This window comes from Erinaceus europaeus, chromosome 11, assembly GCF_950295315.1.
Source record: "Erinaceus europaeus chromosome 11, mEriEur2.1, whole genome shotgun sequence".
NCBI lineage: Eukaryota > Metazoa > Chordata > Mammalia > Eulipotyphla > Erinaceidae > Erinaceus > Erinaceus europaeus.
Genome location: NC_080172.1, coordinates 4,841,009 through 4,862,427, shown reverse-complemented (window position 1 = coordinate 4,862,427; position 21,419 = coordinate 4,841,009). Strand labels below are relative to the sequence as shown.

The 21,419-nt window shown below is 43.2% G+C and overlaps 1 protein-coding gene and 1 long non-coding RNA gene across 4 annotated transcripts in view; one reads left to right on the top strand and one right to left on the bottom strand.

Moving 5' to 3' along the window:
- Window positions 1-283: 283 nt before the first annotated feature.
- On the bottom strand, window positions 284-9,002 carry LOC132541294 (uncharacterized). The gene is made up of 2 exons (XR_009552446.1): window positions 8,910-9,002; window positions 284-900 (listed from the first exon to the last, which is right to left on the bottom strand). It is a non-coding gene; the product is annotated as an uncharacterized LOC132541294 (long non-coding RNA).
- A 61-nt stretch (window positions 9,003-9,063) lies between these two features.
- DMGDH (dimethylglycine dehydrogenase) overlaps window positions 9,064-21,419 on the top strand; it is an 86,296-nt gene continuing 73,940 nt past the window's right edge. The window contains exons 1-4 of one of the 3 annotated variants that reach the window (XM_007519036.3): window positions 9,064-9,166; window positions 12,799-12,973; window positions 16,877-16,975; window positions 20,080-20,244. In XM_007519036.3, the coding sequence (XP_007519098.1) occupies window positions 9,096-9,166; window positions 12,799-12,973; window positions 16,877-16,975; window positions 20,080-20,244 (510 nt within the window). In that variant the 5' untranslated portion in view covers window positions 9,064-9,095. Of the gene's footprint in view, window positions 9,167-12,576; window positions 12,630-12,798; window positions 12,974-16,876; window positions 16,976-20,079; window positions 20,245-21,419 lie in introns of those variants that run through there. The other 2 variants (XM_060201080.1, XM_060201079.1) reach the window with 2 other exon arrangements.

The following is a 21,419-nucleotide window of genomic DNA, read 5'->3' as shown; positions in this document are numbered from 1 at the left end:
ACTGGACCTGGGACTTCAGAGCCTCAGACATGAAAGTTTTTTTGTATAACCATTATGCTGTCTCCTGAGCCTTAGAGTAAACTGGGAGAGGCATTTCTACCTCCTTTGTGAATATATCAGAAAAGAAAATCAAGTAGGAGGAAAATCAAGTAAAAAAAAAAACAAACTGCTAAGTATTAAAGGTAGGGTTATACATCGAATAATTATAAAGGGGAAAGGACTAGAACACAGTTTGGGTGTTCCGGGCTGGCCTCTTGTCTATACAAACAATTTGTCATGAGACTACTAGGACAGCCCTATTTATGTATCTATTTAACTTATAAAATAAAAAATAGAAAATATCGACAAAGCCATAGGATAAAGGGGGGTAAAATTCCACACATTTCCCACCACCAGAGTTCCATGTCGAAGCTTTTCTATTTGTTTATTTTTTCCCTTATGTTGCCCTTGTTGTTTTATTGTTGTAGTTATTACTATTGCTGCTGTTGTTGGATAGGACAGAGAGAAATGGAGAGAGGAGGGGAAGACAGAGAGAGGGAGAGAAAGACAGACACCTGCAGACCTGCTTCACCGCCTGTGAAGCGACTCCCCTGCAGGTGGGGAGCCGGGGGCTCGAACCGGGATCCTTACGCCGGTCCTTGTGCTTGGAAGCTTTTTTATTCTTTATCCCTCTGGGAGTATGGACCCAGGGTCATTATGGGGTGCAGAAGGTGGGAGTTATGGCTTCTGCAATTGCTTTACTGGACATGGACATTGGCAGGTGAATCCATACTCCCAGCCTGTTTCTGTGTTTCCCTAGTGGGGCAGGGCTCCAGAGATACGGGGTTCCAGAGTACATTGGTGAGGTCGTCTGCCCAGGGAAGTCAGGTTGGCATCATGGTAGCATCTGCAACTTGGTGTCTGAAAAAGTATTAAGATATAAAGATTTATAAATCAAAAAGAAATTTAAAAAAGATGTAAAGCAGAACAAATTGTTTAATAATCTGGAACCTAAAGACAAGAAGGTAGCAGATGAGATTTGAAGTTTCCATTTTGGAAAATGTTAGTAGGTCTATTTTAGGGACCCATGACTTTACTGATTTTTGCCTGAGCCCGACAGCTAACATGCAGGTGGACCAAAGGTATTGTCTGGGGGAGATGGTGTCAGAGTTGGAAATAGGACTAGAAAGCTGGATCAGGGAAGATAGTAGCTCCCAAATATGGGGAAGGTGTATACATACCATTAACTGTAAACCCCATGGATTTGATCTGGGGCCCATATTCAGTGCAGAAGCTTGTGTAACCTCTGCAGCCCTGTAGGACAGCTCTCTTAACAATATTGATCCAAACAAGATGGAACAACTGTGCCTTGTACAAATTTTCAATCTTGATCAAATGGTAGGACCAGGGAATGATTTTATTCTGTCATTATTTCCAAAGACATCTACTTAACACTTTTCCTATGTGTTCCTCTATGCTCATAGCCCTTGGATGATTGCAGTGACCATTGTAAGACACACTATAAATGAGGGTAATATCCAGAAAGTCTGTTACTTGCTCAAGTTCACAAATCTAGGTAAGTGAAGAAATCAGACTTCTGGTTTTTTTTTTTTTTGTGTGTGTGTGGAAAATCTGGTTAGGAATTCACAAAGTTCACACCCCACTCATTCCTTTCTTGACGTCCTGTGTTTGCCTCCTCTGTTTAACTGTGAGATGCTTAAGGGCAAGTGACACTTCATTCTTCTGTATTCTTATCTCCTTATATAGTACCAAACAGAGTAGACCCTTAATAAACTATGGTGAGTTAGCAGATAGACTAGATGGTTTTGAGAATGTTACATGGCTCCTGAGAAGAAAAGCAAAAAGATGCCTTTTAAGAAAACTAACTTGGGCTTTTAGAAAAATTATAGGATGTACTTTGGCTGTGTTTTTTGATATGAGACAAAGAACATATTCTGATGTTGTCTCAATGTGTTAAATATTGCCAGTTTCTTGGTGTATTGCACCAAAATAAAGGACTCTGGGGCAGGAGGGAATATGCAGGTCCTGGAACATGATGGTGGAGGAGGACGTAGGTGGGGATTTAGAGTTTTATATGGAAAGTTGGGGAATGTTACACACGCACCAACTACTGTATTTTACTGTAAACCATTAATGCCCCAATGATGAAAAGAAAGAAAGGAAAACCTAAATTATTTTTTGCCAGTTTCTAAAGACCTGTTAACGAAAGAATGATCCCAACCTGAGCTCATCTCACCTCTAGTTCCTCCTTAGCTGCTGTCCGTACCAAACTCAATTAATAATTAATAATTAAACCAGTGCGATCTAAAGATGGCACTAGAGAGAGAGACTATAGTAGGGAGACTGTTGTCAGGAGGCTGTAGTAAGAGACTATAAAGTTAAAGGATACTTAATTTCATTTCCTTTCAGTTTGAAAGGCAGTGAATCTGCTTCTGATCTTATAGTAAACATTTTTTAAAAGATTTTGTTTATTTATTTATTTTCCCTTTTGTTGCCCTTGTTGTTTTATTGTTGTAGTTATTATAGTTGTCGTCATTGTTGGATAGGACAGAGAGAAATGGAGAGAGCAGGGGAAGACAGAGAGAAAGACAGACACCTGCAGACCTGCTTCACCGCCTGTGAAGTGACTTCCCTGCAGGTGGGGAGCCGGGGCTCGAACCAGCATCCCGAACTGGGATCCTTAAGCCAGTCCTTGCGCTTCGCACCACGTGCGCTTAACCCACTGTGCTATCACCTGACTCCTAGTAAACATTTTTTTAAAAATATTTATTTTATTTATTTATTCCCTTTTGTTGCCCTTGTTGTTTTATTGTTGCAGTTATTATTGTTGTTGTCATTGTTGGATAGGACAGAGAGAAATGGAGAGAGGAGGGGAAGACAGAGAGGAGGAGAGAAAGACAGACACCTGCAGACCTGCTTCACCGCCTGTGAAGCGACTCCCCTGCAGGTGGGGAGCTGGGGTTCGAACTGGGATCCTTATGCCAGTCCTTGTGCTTTGCGCCACCTGCGCTTAACCCGCTGCGCTACAGCCCGACTCCCGTAAACATTTTTTTTTAATGTTTTATTTCCTTAATTTTAGTGAAAGAGAGATACAGAGAGAAACTAGAGCCCTGTTCAGCGCTACCTTATCAGAGTGCACTGGGGATTGAACCTGGGACCTCAGAGGCTCGGCCATGACCTTTTTTATAACCATTATCCTCTCTCCTGAGCCTGATAGTCAACTGTGAAAGGCATTCATGCCTCCTTTGTGCAGCTGCCAGTATCTACCACACAGACTGACATCCTTGCTTCGAGGCGGGTCTCTTCACACCCAGTAACAACGCCAACTTTGCCTTGTGGTAGGAAGTGACCCACAGTCCATCCTGACTAAAATGTCTCTGTGTGTGCCTGAAGTTACCACCAAGGTGGCTCTTTTGAGTTGAAAACATAATGGGACAACTGAGTAAGTTCAGTTTACAATTTAATAAAGTTTTAAAAATTTTATTAGTGATTTAATATTTATTTATAAGATTACATGTCAACAGGGGTATAATTCCACACTGTTCCTACTACCAGAGTTCTGAATCCCCAATCCCTTTATTGTAAGATACAGCAGTTCTCCTGAGGTTGCAGACATGGGTTAACTATCATTTCTATAACTCTCTGTTTATATTTGTATATAATTGCTCTCTCTCCCCTTAAGGGCCTATCTTCTCTCCCTTTCCTAGCTACACATAACCCTATTACTCCATCCAAATGTCCTTCTTTTTTTCCTCCTCTCTCTCTCTCTCTCTCTTTTTTTATTTAAGAAAGGATTAATTAACAAAACCATAGGGTAGGAGGGGTACAACTCCACACAATTCCCACCACCCAATCTCCATATCCCACCCCCTCCCCTGATAGCTTTCCCATTCTCTATCCCTCTGGGAGCATGGACCCAGGGTCACTGTGGGATGCAGAAGGTAGAAGGTCTGGCTTCTGTAATTGCTTCCCCACTGAACATGGGCATTGACTGGTCGGTCCATACTCCCAGTCTGCCTCTCTCTTTCCCTAGTAGGGTGGGTCTCTGGGAAAGCGGAGCTCCAGGACACATTGGTGGGGTCTTCAGTCCAGGGAAGCCTGGCCAGCATCCTGGTGGCATCTGGAACCTGGTGACTGAAAAGAGAGTTAACATACGAAGCCAAACTAATTGTTGAGCAATCATGGATCCAAAGCTTGGAATTGTGGAGAGGAAGTGTTAGGGGGGTACTCACTGCAAACTCTAGTGTACTTCTGCTTTCAGGTATATATTTTGCAGGTATATATTTCCGGAACGTGTGAACATATGCTCTCTCTCACAGAAACTGGTGTATATCTAGGTTTTGGGACTTTGTTAGAAAGTGAACCCCCTGAGATGAAATTAGAGTATCAGTGGGGGGTGGGAGTGGGTGGGAGGGATGGGTCACAGTCTTTTGGTGGGGGAATGGTGTTTATGTACACTCCTAGTAAAATGTAGTCATATAAATCACTAGTTAATTAATACGAGGGGGAAAATTAATTGTATGTCCCGAAGTTTTTCAAAACACAAACTGAATCTTTTCAATATATAGGCTGTGTAATTGATATGCAGACTCTCTCAAAAGCCTAGACCAAGTAGATCAGAAGCAACCAATAACACAGCTATATACAAGATACTGGGTACTGTACAGCAAACCCTAACAAAAGGACTTTTCAAAGTTAACCCAATTGCCAAACAATGTTATCAATGTTAACAATGTTATCAATGATGATAACATTAACTATCGATTGTCTTTTTGAACCCTAAGACAGCAGTAACCTCACATCTCCACTATAGAGCCTCTACTTCCCCCTGGAACCCTTGGATTCGGCCCACTTTCCTGTATGCCTCTCCCAATTCATATCAAATAATATTGCATCTGCTGATCACAACCTAACCAACACAACGATTGCCACCTCAACATGCTTCACTTCAGACTGTGTCCAGAGACTTCACGTGTGGAATGACAACCCTTCAACTTCATTACTCGGGTGAGACCTTTCCTCCTCTCTTTCTAGGTCTTGATGGAGCTGGAGTTCAGAGCCCTCTTATCCTCTTCCTCTTATCTCTTCTCCCACACTGGGAATATGGACTAAAATTCTATATGGGGTACAGAACGTGGGAGTTCTGGCATCTAAAATTGCCTCTCCTCTGGACATGGGCATTGGCAGGTGGATCCATACCCCCAGCCTATTTCTGTCTCCCCCTAGTGGGGTACAACTAAATAAATTCTTAAACTGTATCTGTGAACTGAAAAGAAAGATGAGGATTAACTTCTTCTGTGTTGTATGAAAGGAGAGAAGGTTAGGATTAACTTCTTCCCGCTAGCATTTTGACCCCAAGCTACACATTAACACGGATCACTATATAATAGTCTGGGAATGGCACAAACAGAAGCTAAATAGTAACTACAAAACTGAAAATTTAAAGAAACCAGCACAATGTTTGTAATTCCTTTGTCATTCTTATTAACCTCATGTTTTTTTTTTAGTTTTTTAAAAAATATCTTTATTTATTTAATAGAGAGAGTCAGAAATTGAGAGGGAAGGGGGTGGTAGAGATGGGAGAGACAGAGACACCTGCAGCCCTGCTTCACCACTTGCAAAGCTTTACCCCTGCAGGTGGGGACTGGGGGCTTGAACCCGGGTCCTTGCACAGTGTGATATGTGCACTCAACCAGGTGTGCCACCACCCAGCCCCCCCTTTTTTCTTTTTTATAAGTTTTTTATTTAAATTTTTTTTTAGATTAAAAAATTTTTTTTCAGTTATATTTATTTTTTATTTACTGGTTAGAGACAGCCAGAAATCGAGAGGGAAGGGGTTGATAGAGAGGGAGAGACAGAGAGACACCTGTAACACTGCTTCACTGCTTGCAAAGCTTTCCCTCTGCAGGTGGGGACTGGGGGCTCGAACCTGGGTCCTTGTGCACTGTAACATGTGTGCTCAACTGGGTGCGCCACCACCCGGCCCAACCTCGTGTTTTTTCAATGCCCACATCTTACTTTTGTAATCAGAAAAACATCTGTGGGTCTGGCAGTGGTGTACCTGGTTAAGCCCGTGCAAGCATCGCATTCAAACCCCAGGGCTTCACTCGGAGGGAGACCTCCCGGATGGTGAAGTAGGTCTGCAGGTCTCTCTCTCTCTCTCTCTCTCTCCCCTTGCCTCTCAATTTCTCTGTCCTGTCAAATTAAAAAAAAAATCTCTAAAAGTATTTTTATGTTAAGCTCAGGCACCACAGCTTATGTCATTTGCCATCATTGATATTCCTCCTTACACGTGGTCCATACACTTATGTACGGATGAGAGCAGTCTGCCATATATCTCATTTTGCTACTTTACCAAAACACATCACCGGCCCCCACACTTAGATGTCACACTGACAACTTAGTAATGTAATAAATGAGTAGACTCCTTTGGTCTAGGGGCCACTACTGCAGGACATCTTGGTTCTTTCTTTCTTTCTTTCTTTCTTTCTTTCTTTCTTTCTTTCTTTCTAGTTTTTTTAAATTCCTTTTTGTTGTCCTTGTTTTATTGTTGTTGTTTATTATTATTGTTGTTATTGATGTCATCATTGTTGGATAGGACAGAGAGAAATGGAGAGAAGAGGGGAAGACGGAGAGGGAGAGAGAAAGACAGACACCTGCAGACCTGCTTCACCGCCTGTGAAGCGACTCCCCTGCAGGTGGGGAGCCTGGGGGCTCGAACCGGGATCCTTACGCCGGTCCTTGTGCTTTGCGCCATGTGTGGTTAACCTGCTGTGCTACCGCCTGACTCCCATTTTTTTTTCTTTTTAGTATAAATAAACTAAATGATGATGGAGCATTTCTGTGCCTCTACCCCCTCACTATTTTTTAAGTTCATTTCATTATTTATATGTTTTTAATGAGAGAGAAAGAGAGAGAGAGACCGGGACCAGAGCACTGTTCAGCTCTGGTTTTTGGTGGTGCTGGGGACTGAACCTCAGGCATGCAGTTCTGTTGCATAACCATTAAGCTATCCACACAACCCTCCCCTCACTATTCTGAATGACAGGGTGAGTGGGTGCTTTGAAGCTTCCTGGAGATGCCAGACATTCAAGTTCATGCCCTTCCCAATTTTAAAGAAGTCTCCCACCGCTTTTCCTTACCACCTACACACCCAGGGCAGAAAAGAAGGCACAGATACCACATCTGGCGAGCAGATCATGGAGAGGGAGAGAAGCCCCGAGAAGGGGTGGCGCCACGTTAGGGAGAGGAATTGGAGGTTGGGGAGACAGCATAATGGTCACACAGAAGGCCTGGCTGGCCAGGCGGTGACATGTCATAGAGCACACACATTACCAAAAGACCTTCATGCCTGAGGCTCTGAGGTCCCGGGTTCAATCTCCAGCACCACCATAAGCCAGAGCTGAGCAGTGTTTTGCCTTCTGTTTCATCTTTGTCTAGTTTTGAAAACACTTAACCTATGTCATTGTAAATATGATAGCCAAGAAGACTGGAGTTTATTTATTTTGATAATAATTTAATATTGATTTACAAAAGGTCACAAGGGTATAATTCCACACCTTTCCCACCACCAGAGTTCTGTGTCCCCATTTCCTCCCTGGGAAACTGCAGTGGTTTTTCCAAGACCACAGACATGAGTTGACTAGTATTTCTATAACTATCTGCCCATTTTTTTTCTATAGTTCTGCCTTCTCTTCCTTTCTAAGTCATATCTACTACTTCTGAGTGTCCTTCCTTCCTTCCTTCCTTCCTTCCTTCATTTATTTCTCTCTTCTCTCTCTGGGTCCTGATAGAATTCAGAGCCCTCTGGTCATCTTCCTCATCTGGGAGTATGGACCACAATTCTTTTTGGGGTGCAAAAGGTGGACATTCTGGCTTCCGTAACCGTTTCTCCACTGGACATGGACATCGGCAGGTCAGCCTATACCCCTCACCCCCCATCTATTTCTATCTTTCCCTAGTGATGTAGGGCTCTGGACAGGTGAGGTTCTAGGGCACATTACTGACATCTTCTGCCCAGGGAGTTCAGGATGGAATCATAGTAGCATTTGCAACTTGGTGGCTGAAATGCAGTAAGATACAGAGCAGGACAAAACATTTAATGAACAGGAAGCACAAAGTAGGAGTAGAGCAGATGGGAATAGGGATTTTACGGTAGGCAGAAGCTAGGAAGTCTATTTTAGATACATTCCAAAGGGGCCATGACTTTAGAATTTTTCCTGCGCCTAACAGCTAACGTGCAGGTGGACTAAATATTGTCTGGGAAGATGGTGTCAGAGTTGAGAATAGGGCTAGAAAGCTGGATCAGGGCAGAGAGTAACTCCCAAACAGCCCTGGCATGTTTTTTCTTGTCTCTCTCTGAGCTCTGGGGTCAAATGAGCAGAATTGCTGTGAGAGTCAACAGAAGGGAGAAAACGGCCCCTCTGTCACAAGGCTCAACTTCAAAAGCCCGATCCTCTCACATGGATGGGTGACCCTCAGTTTACCCTGCAGCTTCCTGAGCCTCTGATTCTCGCTACTTAAAAGGGTGTGACTGTGAAGCTATGATATGTTTGCACCCAGGCACCAAACAGGAGGATCTAAGTAAAAAAAAGTTACCAAAAATTGTCACCTTGGGCAAGGGGAGATAGCATAATGGTTATGCAAAAAGACCCTCTCTTGCCTGAGGCTCTAAAGTCCCACCTTCAACCCAGTTTAGCAGTGCTCTGAAAAAACAACCAACCAAACAAAAAACAAACTAAAATGGTCACCTAGCCCTGGCAAGAAGCAGTATAATGTGATCATCCCCTGAAAAGTGTGAGGTGGCCAACAGAGGCTCCCCTGCCATCCCAGCGCCTGGCAAAGCCTCAGATGCACTGGGGGCTGAAGCGGGGACAGAGCTGTGGGCCCCGGGAGGAGTCAGGACACACCTGTTTGGCTGGGAACCTCCTGGCAGGTGCCGGTTCGGTTCTGCAGCTGAGCAGGCGCGGGGTCCCCCTGGAGCGCCGGCCCAGGAGCCCGCCCCTTGCCCAGGGGGAGGGTCCCATCCCCGCCCAGCGGGCCGGGTAGTCCCAGGCTGTCGGCAGGCCTTGCGGCAGGTGCCGGTCGGCTCAGCTATGCTCAGGCTGGGCGCGCAGAGGCTGCGGGGCTCCCCTGGCCTCCCGCGCTGGCTCAGCACACGCCAAGGGTGAGTGGGCCCGGGTGGGTGCAGAGCCTGGGCCGCTGAGGGGGGTGGCAGCTCGGGGGAGGCAGTCTCCAGGGCCGGCGGGAACTGTGACCTCTGACACACTGGCTTTGGGCTTGCTTCATGAACGACCTGTATCCCTTCGGGTGCACGATTGTACAAGCGCACACAGTCTCCAAGGGGTCCCGGTTCAAAGTCTCTTCTGCCTCGGCCTTTCCCCAGTCAACTGCTCACAGAGCATTCTCCATCATATTCTCTCCTTCACGTGAACAGGAGGTGGTGTATTGCACCAAAGTGAAGGACTCTGGGGTCGGGGGTCATCTGCCCAGGGAAGTCAGGTTGGCATCGTGGTGGCATCTGCAACCTGGTGGCTGAAAAAGGGTTAAGATAGAAAGCAGAGCAAATTGTTCAAGAATGTTGCAGATGAAGTTTTGGGGTCTCTGTTTCGGAAAAAGCTAGTAGGTCTATTTTAGGTCTATCCTAAGGGGACCCTGACTTTACTAGTGTTTGCCTGCGTCTGACACCCAATATGCAGGTGACCTAAGCTAATGTCTGGGGGGGGGGGGGTGTCACAGTTGGAAAAGGACCAGAAAGCTGGATCAGGGAAGAGAGTAGCTCCCAAATATGGAAAAAGTATGTAAACATTGTTAACTATAACCCCCATTGATGTGATCCGGGGCCCATATTCATCACAGGGGCCTGTGTAACCTCTGCATCCCTGGAGGTCTGAGCTCACATTCTGTGGTCACGGCTAGGAACATTCCAGGCTGCACCAATTTCAGGACCCATCTTCCTCAGGTGATAGGCAGAGTCTGCTTTCCAACCTTGCTTCGGAAAATGGAACATTCCCTACCATTGTTGATTCACATTGAGGGCCAGGTCCCATAGGGGCCCACAGAGGGGTCCATTATGTTGTTCCTGATAGAGATGACCAGTGACAGTGGAGAGAGGGATCTGTTAGAGGTCTAGGCCCACCATGTCTGTGTGGGAATCCCAGGACTCCCTGACTAGGGCCCCAGCTGATGGGGTGGCCTGATAGTGACTAAAGAGTCATCATTAAAGTGTGCCGGTCACTTGCCCTTATTCAGCTTTTGTAGCCCTTACTTTGTCTGACAGGGTTAGCTTTGGAGTGATTGAGGGACATGCAATAGAAGGTAGGTGAGGAAGATATCTAGGTGTAAGTAGAAACTATTTCATTCGGCACTTTATGGTGTCTTTTTAGGTCTTTCTGCTTGCTTGCTACATTTATTGACTGACTGCAAACTACTGTGCACCTTTGCTTTAAGTTTTCTGTCTTTCCCCAATGCCTGGGCATATGCATTTATGCCCCATCTCATGGACCCTGGTCTATATCTAGGTTTTGAGGTTTGTTAAGAAGTGCACCACCCAAAAAGAATTTAAGGAGTCCTGTGAGCTAGGAAAGGTCTCACAAGAGTGATGAAGCTGGTGGGTTCACATTCCATGCTTGACTGCTCAGCTCTGGCTTATGGTGGTACAGAGGACAGAACCTGGGACTTTGGAGCCTCAAGCATGAAAGCCTCTTTGCATAACCATTATGCTATCTAACCTCCACCCTCAAACTTTTATATGAAATGACCTGAAATTCTGTAATCAAAAGATCTAGATTGGAGTCCCATCCACCATCCATCCATCATCCATCCATCCATCCATCTATCCTTTTCTTCAATAAATACTTATTGTTTGTCTCTGATGTGTGGAGCTTGTTCCTGAGGACACAACTGCCACATGGCACAGTTCCTGCTCCCCCATCACTTACACAGACGTGACCTTACACTCGAGAGTTTGTCTCTTCTATAAAATGGAGATACTAGTTTCTGCTCTGCCTAACTCACAGAATTGCTGCAAATTTTCAATGACAGGATGCACATGAAAGTGCTTTGTAAAAGCAAAGTCACGGGGGTGGGGGGGTGGGCAGTGGCGCACCTGGTTAAGCGCATGTGTTAAGCACACAAGGACTTGGGTTCAAGTCCCCAGTCCCCACCTGCAGGGAGAAAGCTTTACGAGTGGTGAAGCAGGGTGGTAGGTGTCTCTCTGTCTATTACTACCTTCCCTCTTGATTTCTGGCTGTCTCTATCCAATAAATAAAGAGAATAAAAGTTAAAAAGAAAAGTAAAGCCACAAAAATACAAGAATCTATTGTATATAACACTATGCTTTTCTTTTACAAGTTGATTTTTTTTTTTTTTTTAGATTTTATTTATTTATGAGAAAGATAGGAGGAGAAAAAAAGAACCAGACATCACTCTGGCACATGTGTTGCCGGGGATCGAACTCGGGACCTCATGCTTGAGAGTCCAAAGCTTTACCACTGCGCCACCTCCCAGACCACAACACTATACTTTTATCTCATGAAAGTATGAGCCAGGAAACCATGACCTCTACCTGTATATTCCTATAACACGTGTCTTAGCTACAGCTTGGTGTTGGGATATTGTGCAGGTGTGGTTGAACATTGGCAGGGCCCACAAACCACCTTATTTCCATGCAAGTATTATTTACGTATCCCCCACCACGTTATCCCCTCAGGGTATTGCTAATCCTGCCAGCTTTCTACCTTCCCAGAATGCCTTTTTCTTTTTTCTACCCTCTTCCCTAGCGAATCCCGTTCCTGACTTGCCACTTCTGGTTTTATACCCTATAAGCCCGTTGCTGTTCCTGGTCTCGCTCTTTTTCTCTTCTGTGTCCCGACCGGGAGAAGGACTGGCGTGCATAGCGGGAGGCAGCGGCCATTTTGCTAGTTCCACATGGCCTAAACCTGATGTGCTCACACCTGACTCTGGGGTGTCTGCATCAATAAAGATTTGTATTACCACGTAGACACAAGTTCCTCGTCTCTCTCCGGCAAAGCTAGCCCGGCAGCTCTGGAGTGGGGCTGAAGACCGGTGAGGAGGAGACATTGACTTGAAGGAGCTTGTGACTGAGTTGAGAAAATGTCTATTTAAATAACTGAATCACACCATTGATCAGTAACTGCTTCCGAGAAACATGTACACGGTGAGAGAAAGGGAACAATTCACATGAAAAGCATATGCATTTGGGCACACGGGGGTTTTGTAGAATCAGTATGAAAATGTGAAAGCATCACGTGTACTTGAAGTTAGCACCATGGTAGGTTTTTTTTTTTTTTTTTTTCCCCAATCTGCAAAGACATTGAAAGGAGGAAGCAATCCAAGATCTATAGATGCTAATTCCTGTGATGATCATAGCTTTTCTTAGAGTAAAATGACTGTGTTCCTTAAGTAGGCTGAGAAGACATTTTCTCAAGATTAAAATAAAACAAACAGTTACCTGTTCAGTTCATTAGAGTTACCTACGGTGGGTCAGGATGATATGGAATGGGATGCAAATGCCTCCTTTCTTCTCCAACAAGGTTGCCTAACTCAGATTTTGATGCCTCAAAATGCTTACATCAGGACTGTGAGAATCTCATGGACACATTTCACAGGTATTAGGAAAACGCTAGAAGAAGAAGGAAAACACCTAAGGAAAAGCACATTGGTCAAAAACAGAAAAAGTAGGAGACGCAGGTGGTGGTGGTTGAGGAGAAGGAGGAGGAGAAGAAGCTATAACTACCAGTCTAATAAAGTCAACATTGAAAACAAATTGTCTTCCAGAGAGGAAAAGCAACCCTTATCTACAGAAACCAGATGGAAAGAGAAAGCAGAGACGGTGATCATTGGAGGTGGCTGTGTAGGCGTGAGTCTGGCTTATCATCTGGCCAAAGCAGGGATGAAGGATGTGGTTCTTCTAGAGAAATCAGAGCTCACAGCTGGATCTACTTGGCATGCAGTAAGAAAAGCACTTTAACTCTTACATGTGCTATTTATTAGTGTAATCAATTTCTTTACTGTTCACAACTCTCCACTGCCAGCTCCTTTATTTTTGTTTCTTTTCTTTCTTTTTTAAAAAAATATTTATTTCTTTATTTATTCCCTTTTGTTGCCCTTGTTGTTTTATTGTTGTAGTTATTGATATCATCATTGTTGGATACGGCAGAGAGAAATGGAGAGAGGAGGGGAAGACAGAGAGGGGGAGAGACAGACAGACACCCACAGACCTGCTTCACCTCTTATGAAGTGACTTCCCTGCAGGTGGGGAGCCAGGGGCTCAAACTCGGATCCATATGCTGGTCCTTGGGCTTTGTGCCACCTACGCTTAACCCGCTGTGCTTCCACGCGACTCTTTCTTTCTTTCTTTCTTTCTTTCTTTCTTTCTTTCTTTCTTTTTTTCTTTCTTCTTTCTTCTCCTCCTCCTCATCCCCTTCCCTCTCCCCTCCCCCTCTCCTCTTCCCTCTGCCCTTCTTCCTCCTCCTGTGTAGTAATATCAGTTTATAACATTTTTTTTAGTTTCAGGTGTGTATCATTATATGATGAGAACATCTACAGTACATTAAGTTCACTAAGAGATGAGGTTCCATTTTCACCATATAATTGGTCCTTTTTATCCAATTTATCCATTCCCCCTCTTCCCTTTAACTTTTGGTGGCCACTAATTATAGTTCAAAGTTTACTCTTTTTTCTTTAATTCTCTGCTGTGTCAATAGGAAAAAATAAATACCATTTCACTCATATGTAGCACATCACCTCTTTAGAGTTTCTTTCCAGTAAGGTCACGAAGTGCAATTGCAGTTTCATTGGTGTTCTTCCAGGCAGTGGGAAACCTTTGTGACGGCTTTATTTTTCATATATAACTTTATAATTCAAACGCTGGTTCTCCTATGATCTAACAATGTGATTTCTGGCAGGTTACTTAAGTTTCTGCTTCCTGGTGTATTAAGTGATAATATTAAAACTATCTGACTAATAGGGTTGTAATGAAGACCGAATTGATATGTGTAAAGTTATGAAGTGTTTAGCAAATGTTAGGCTTTTTTATTTATTCCCTTTTGTTGCCCTTGTTTTATTGTCGTAGCTATTATTGTTGTTGTTATTGATATCATTGTTGTTGGATAGGACAGAGAGAAATGGAGAGAGGAGGGGAAGACAGAGAGGGGGAGAGAAAGACAGACACCTGCAGACCTGCTTCACCGCTTGTGAAGCGACTCCCCTGCAGATAGGGAGTGGGGGGCTTGAACCGGGATCCTTATGCTGGTTCCTTGCACTTTGAGCCATGTGTGCTCAACCCGCTGACTCCCAGGTTTAGGTTTTTTTTTTTTTTTTTTTTAATTAAAGGATAGTAGAATGATGCAGAATATATCCTAAAAGCTTTATACTCCCTGCACATTTAGTAGTCCTTTTAAAGCATATATTTATGACTTTAATTTTGTGCTGTGAAGCAGCAGGTTGGCTTTTTGAGGATGTAGCTATGTGGACTGAGCTTGTGTGGCAGTGTTTTCACGTTGTGTGAAATAAGCCCACTGGCAGGCCAGTCTCACGGGTATGGAATGGCAAACATGATTACTCTAGTGCTACCCATAATTTGGCTTAAATGGAAGTTGCTCGGATAAGTGAGGTGATGGACTGTTTTCATACTGCTGAATCTGTTATTTCCGAAGTCAGCCAAAGGTGGGAGAGGAAGTTTAATGACAACAGTGTGGTTTTCATCTAGAGAAAGAGCTGGGCACTGTTGAGGGCACCGTTCATGCCTAGGCATCACTAACTTTCCTCTGCTGAGATAAGAGAAAAGAGGCTGTACATTTAGTGGTGTTTTTACATCCAGCAAGTGTTCAAGTATGCCCTGAAGACCCAGTTCAAAAGGTCTTGTTGACTCAAACTGAAATCCCGTCGGCCCTAGAGTCTCAGTGGCTACATGTCCAAACCACAGAAGTCATCCCAAGCCCAACTTCACTCCTTTCTTTCCTTTCCTTAAAAAAAAAAAAAAAAAAAGATTTATTTTGAAGATTTTTGTTAGTGATTGAATATTGATTTGCAAAATCACAAGCTAGCAGAGGCATAATTGTGCAGTTCCCACCAGCAGAGTTCTGTGTGCCTGTTCCCTGCACTGGGAGCTACAGCAGTTCTGATCTTTCCTGTTTCTGTTCTGCTGTGGTCGTCTCTGCTGAACACAGTCATTTCATTTCTTTGAAGTAAAGGTAAACCCTTTCCTTGTCCCTTTTCAGGACTCCCGTGACTATTCCAGCTCCACTTTTCAGTTCCCTAAGTTCTTACATTTGGGAAAAGTTCTTACTTTGTTTTAATGATCTGGCATTTAACCATATGTTTTCGATTTAGTTTCATGTATAAATCTTATGACCTCAACCAGACTATAAAAATCTTTGAATGGTTGGAACAGTATTTTTTTTTCTTCTTCAAACTTCACATATTTTACGTTCTTGCTGAGGCCTATAGAAGAACAGTGTACCCTTTTTTTTTTGTTGTTAAACTTTAAAAAAAAATTTCTTCCCTTTTGTTGCCCTTGTTGTTTTATTGTTGTAGTTATTATTGTTGTTATTGATGTCATTGTTGTTGGATAGGACAGAGAGAAATGGAGAGAGGAGGGGAAGACAGAGAGGGGGAGAGAAAGACAGACACCTGCAGACCTGCTTTACCGCCTGTGAAGTGACTCCCCTGCAGGTGGGGAGCCGGGGGCTTGAACCCAGATCTTTACGCCAGCCCTTGCGCTCATTGTACCCTTTTTAACAGTCCATGTCATAAGATTGATTCATAAGTTAGCAATGAAACCATGCAAGACAGTACATTTACATAACATACAATTTAAATACATGTAAATATATAAATATATGGTTGAAACAAAATAAAACAATTTATCAAACATAAATATATGGTTGATACTAACTTTTAAACAAAGATCATTTATCATAATATGTGGGATATAAAAAGCAAAACATAATAAAGCAACTTCTGATTGTCCTAGCAGCAAAGAAATGAGGCTAGTATGAGTTCCTCACTGGAAACAAGTTTACTATGTCAGGTAGAGAGACTTGCTTTTGTCCAGACATTCCTAGAAGAATGTTCTCCCTAAATAAAGTATATTGGTCTAAAATGTCTTGAAGAGCAATTTTACAAAAGCTAACTCAAAAGATACTTTCAGATGAAATACATTAGTCCATCATCCTGTAAAAGTAACTTTTTGAAGTGGGGCAGAGGAAGACTGATATGGTATAGATATTGAAAAACCTTATAAATACTACAAAGCTGACTTTAATTTGAGCCGATTGTGTTTTGATAAACTTTCCAAGATAAATATTTGCAAAATCAGACCTTGGACATTAATTTGAAAGAGCTCACTTTACTTAATTCCTAAGAGTCCCTTGTCTGGATACTTCATTGAATGTGTCAAAAGTTATAATAGGAGTTGTAGCCTGTTGATATTTACATATTTTTTCTAAGAGTAATTAATCAATATTTATCCAGAAAATACGACATCGTCTTCCGTGCTCAGTAACAGATAAACTTTAACAGGGGCCAGGTGGTGGTGCACATGGTTGAGTGCACCGCATTCTGATGCTCAAGGACTTGGGTTCAAGGCCTCAGTCCCCACCTGCAGGGGGGAACCTGTAGGAGCGGTGAAGCAATACTGCAGCCTCTCTCCCCCTTCCCTCTCAGGTTCTCTCTGTCTATTTCAGCAAAACAAAGGGAAAAAAAATGGCTGCTGGGAGCAATGGCTTCATTGTGTTGCTACTGAGCCAGTTATAACCCTGTGGCAAGAATAAAAATAACAGTGGTAATAACATATCAACATTTGGATTCATTTACTGTTTTCAATATTTCCTTCTTTCCTCCTCATTTTAAGGCAGGTCTAACAACTTACTTTCATCCTGGAATAAACTTGAAGAAAATACATTATGATAGCATCAAACTCTACGAGAGACTTGAAGAAGAGACTGGGCAGGTAAATGCACTTATCTTGAAAGGGTCTCTTAGGTTCATGTCTCAGAAACATGTTTGATCTCTGAAGGGTTTTTATATATTATCTCAGGGCTATGTGCAGTGACATCAAGGGCTTGTGAAATGCTTGGTGTAGTAGAGAAATCTGACAGGAGTTTAGGGTGAGAAATTCTAGGGTTTGTTTTAAATCAGCTTAGTTTGTTGATGTGCATTATATTTGAATCAGCTACTCTTTTTTTAAAAGTATTTATTTATTTATTTATTTATTTATTTATTTATATTCCCTTTTGTTGCCCTTGTTGTTTTATTGTTGTAGTTATTATTGTTGTTGTTGATGTCATCGTTGTTGGATAGGGCAGAGAGAAATGGAGAGAGGAGGGGAAGACAGAGAAGGGGAGAGAAAGACAGACACCTGCAGACCTGCGTCACTGCTTGTGGAGTGACCCCCCTGCAGGTGGGGAGCCGGGGGCTTGAATTAGCTACTCTTAAATGATTTTTAAACAAAGAACTAAGCATTAGCTTTAAAAATATCTTATCACTAACCATATCTAGAGACTGAGAAAGCAGAATCTTCCTGCACTTGGGTAGCAGGATTTCACAACAGGTCATACCATCCAACACTTGACTTTGAAAAGACCTTCATTCCCCCCATCCGCTCCCCCCAACACACACAAACACAAACACAAACACACACACAAACACACACACACACACACACACACACTTTTTTTTTTTTTTTTACCAGAGCCCTGCTCAGTTCTGGATTATGGTGGTGTGGGGGACTGAACCTGGGACTTTGGACCCTCAGGCTTGAGAGTCTCTTTGCATAACCCTGCCCCTCCTCCCACACACTTTTATCTCTTCTCGTATTCTCTTTGTATCTCTTCTTCTATTCGCTGGTACTCTCAAAATAAAGTGTCAGGAAAAGAGTATCTGGTTAAGGCTGAAGTCTACTTAAAATTTTCATGTTCTGGTGGTGGGAGGTGGTGCACCGGATTGAGTGTAGGTTACAAGGCACAGTGATCCACATTTCACCCCCTGCCCCTGTCCCTACCTCCATGTGGGGAGCTTCATAATTTGTGAAGCGATGCTGCAGATGTCTCTCTTCCTCTCTATGTCCTGCTCCCTTCTCAATTTCTCTCTGTCGTATATAAAAAAAGTTGTTTTTTAAGAGTCAAGTGGTGGCGCACCTGGTTGAGTGCAGGTGGAACCCAGGTTCAAGCCCCCAGTCCCCACATGCAGAGGGAAACCTTTGTGAGTGGTGATGCACAACTGCAGGTCTCTCTCTCTCTCTCTCTCTCTCTCTTCCCCTCCCCTCTTAATTTCTGACTGTCTCTATCCAATAAATATAAATAATAATAATAATTTTAAAAAATTGCCACCAGGAATGATAAATTCATCATGAAGACACCAAACCCCAGTGCTGACCCTTGTGGCAATTTAAAATTCTTTTCAAGTTATTTCCCTTGCCTAAAACCACCAAATGGCTCCCCACAGTGTACAGGACAAAGGCCTTCATAGAGTGTGTCCTGCCTGCCTTTTTAACACTTATTCTCTCCACTCTTTGATCACAGACTTCAACTATTCTTAACTAAAGGTAGCTTTAGACTGTGCTGGGTTCTCTGCCTGAAACAATATTCTCTCTAGCCCCCATTTCAGCATTCACCCTCCTCCCTGAAAGAGAAGGCCTTTTTTTATTTTTCATTTGTAAAGACATGATCAGTGTCTTACCTAGTTTTGTTTTATTTATTTATCTATTTTGCTTGGGTTTTTTAAAAAATTTTTTGTTTATAAAAAGGAAACACTGACAAGACCATAGGATAAAAGGACTACAATTCCACACAGTTCCCACAACTAGAACTCCGCTTCCCATCCCCTCCCCTGATAGCTTTCCTATTCTTTATCCCTCTGGGAGTATGGACCCAAGGTCATTGTGGGATGCAGAAGGTGGAAGGTCTGGCTTCTGTAATTGCTTCCTCACTGAACATGGGCATTGACAGGTCGATCAATACTTCCAGCCTGTCTCTCTCTTTCCCTAGTGGGGCAAGGATCTGGGGAGGTGGGGCTCCAGGACAGATTGGTGGGGTCATCTGTCCAGGAATGTTCAGTTGGATCATGGTAGCATCTGGAACCTGGTGGCTGAAAAAAGATTTAAGATATAAAGCAGAAAAAACTGTTGACTAATCATGAACCTAAGGGCATGAATATTGCAGATGAAGATTCGGGGTCTCTGTTTTGGAAATAGCTAGGAGGTCTATTTCAGGTATATTCCAAGGGGCCCATGACTTTACTAGTTTTTGCCTGAGCTTGACATCTGATATGCAGGTGAACCCAAGTTATTGTCTGGGGAGATGATGTCATGGCTGGAAAGGGGGCTAGAAATCTGGATCAGGGAAGAGAGTAACTCCCAAATATGGGAAAAGTGTATAAATACTGTTGACTGTAAGTCCCATCAATTTGATCTGAGAAGTCAATCTTACCTTTCCCCCACCTGCCAGTCAAGCTGAGCTGGGACATTCCTTGGTCCTAGGATTTGTGTACATGCTCTTAGAGCTCCAGCCTCTCTGTGTTCTATATGCTGCTTTCTGGACTGGTCTTCCCTACAGACTAGGAGCAAATACTGAGCAAGGGCTGTATCTTTTATTTCTGTAACAAGAATGGCCCTTTAACATTTATTTAATGCTGACTGACTATTTCAAGCCACACTGAATCACACCACTGTGGCATTCCAGTTCTTCATCAAATTCTTTTTTTTTCTCTTTTCCTCTAATGTTCTTTCACACCATATATAACACAACCCCTTCTTGTTATAACAACACCCTGAGCTGTCTGCGTCCACTTGTAGCCTGTAAACTCCATCCAGGGCTTACTCCACAATAGTCCACTTCTCTTGTTCACTCTTGGCATGGTGCCCAACACAGACGAGATCCTTAGTTGGTAGCTGCTGAATAAATGCTTTTTTGTTTGCAAGATTCAGCTAAGCTATACATTCTTCTCCTTTACTGCATAGTAAATCTGTTTTCCTATTAGATGCCTGCATGGAGATACCCAGGCTTGAGTGCTAACTAATGATTCATTTCTGTGCTTTAATCATAATTGTTGTCATAGGCGGTGGGATTTCATCAGCCAGGCAGTATTCGAATTGCTACAACCCCTGTGAGGGTGGATGAATTTAAGTATCAAATGACCCGAACTGGCTGGCATGCGACAGAACAGTACATTATTGGACCTGAAAAAATTCAAGAGATGTTCCCTTTACTCAACATGAATAAGGTAACTGTCTTGAGGACATTTTTACCAGTTGTTGACTTGAATTCATATTTAGAAAGAGCTATTTTTAAAGTTAATCAAAATAGGGAAATGGAAACTATTCAGAAGGCAAAAGAAGATGACTGGGGCTAGGACTTGGGTAAACTGCACGGTGGGTATTATGTGTGTCAAATGAAATGCAAACAAGTTATCAGAAATTTTTTCTGTGTGTGTGTGTGTGTCTGTGTGTGTGTGTCTGTGTCTATGTGTATGTGTCTCTGTGTGTGTGAGTGTGTGTGTATATATGTGTGTCTGTGTGTGAGTGTGTGTCTCTGTGTGTGTGTATATGTGTGTGTCTGTGTGTGAGTGTGTGTGTATATGTGTGTCTGTGTGTGTGTGTGTATATGTGTGTATCTGTGTGTGAGTGTGTGTGTATATTTCTCCAACCTTCTGTTGGAGAAATGCAGAGAAGACAACAAGCTAGTGTGATAAATGAGAATATAAAAAGCTCTGCTTCTAGACTTGCTTGCGGAATTAGATTTAGAAGGATCGTGATATGCTGGTACATAAATATCACCTAGTTTAGAGTCGTATTTCCTTGAGAATCTCTATACCAGGCACCATCTAATTCCAGCCGAATCTGAGAATGGGAAGCTAGTGATAGCCCTATTTGAATAATAATGACTGGCACCAAGCTACATAGCACCACAGCACTGTTTAGGTCTGAGGTACGGTGCCAAGCTGTTTGCATGCATAATTTCATAAAGAGTCATAATAAGGTTTTTATTGCTACTAAATGGAAAACGACAGTTTAGGTCCAGGATGGAGCCAAATTCATTAGTTAGAAAGAGCTAGAGCACAGATCTGACCCACAATCTCTGCCTCCTCTGTGCCTATGACCTCGATATGGCTGGTGAAGCTGTTCAGGGATGCTGGTGTTTGTGTCTCTCCCTCATGACCACCACGGCATCTGCATCACCACACCCGCAGCCCTGCTTCACCACTTGCAAAGCTTTCCCCCTGCAGGTGGGGACCGGGGACTTGAGTCTGGGTCCTTGTGCGCTCAACCAGGTGCGCCGCCACCTGGCCCCCATGTCTAGTCTTTCTTATGTTTTGTCTTTTCTAAGTGATTCATCGAGGCTAGCACATCACAATTCCATTTTCATTGCATTGACCAAAACTTAGTAATACTGAACAGC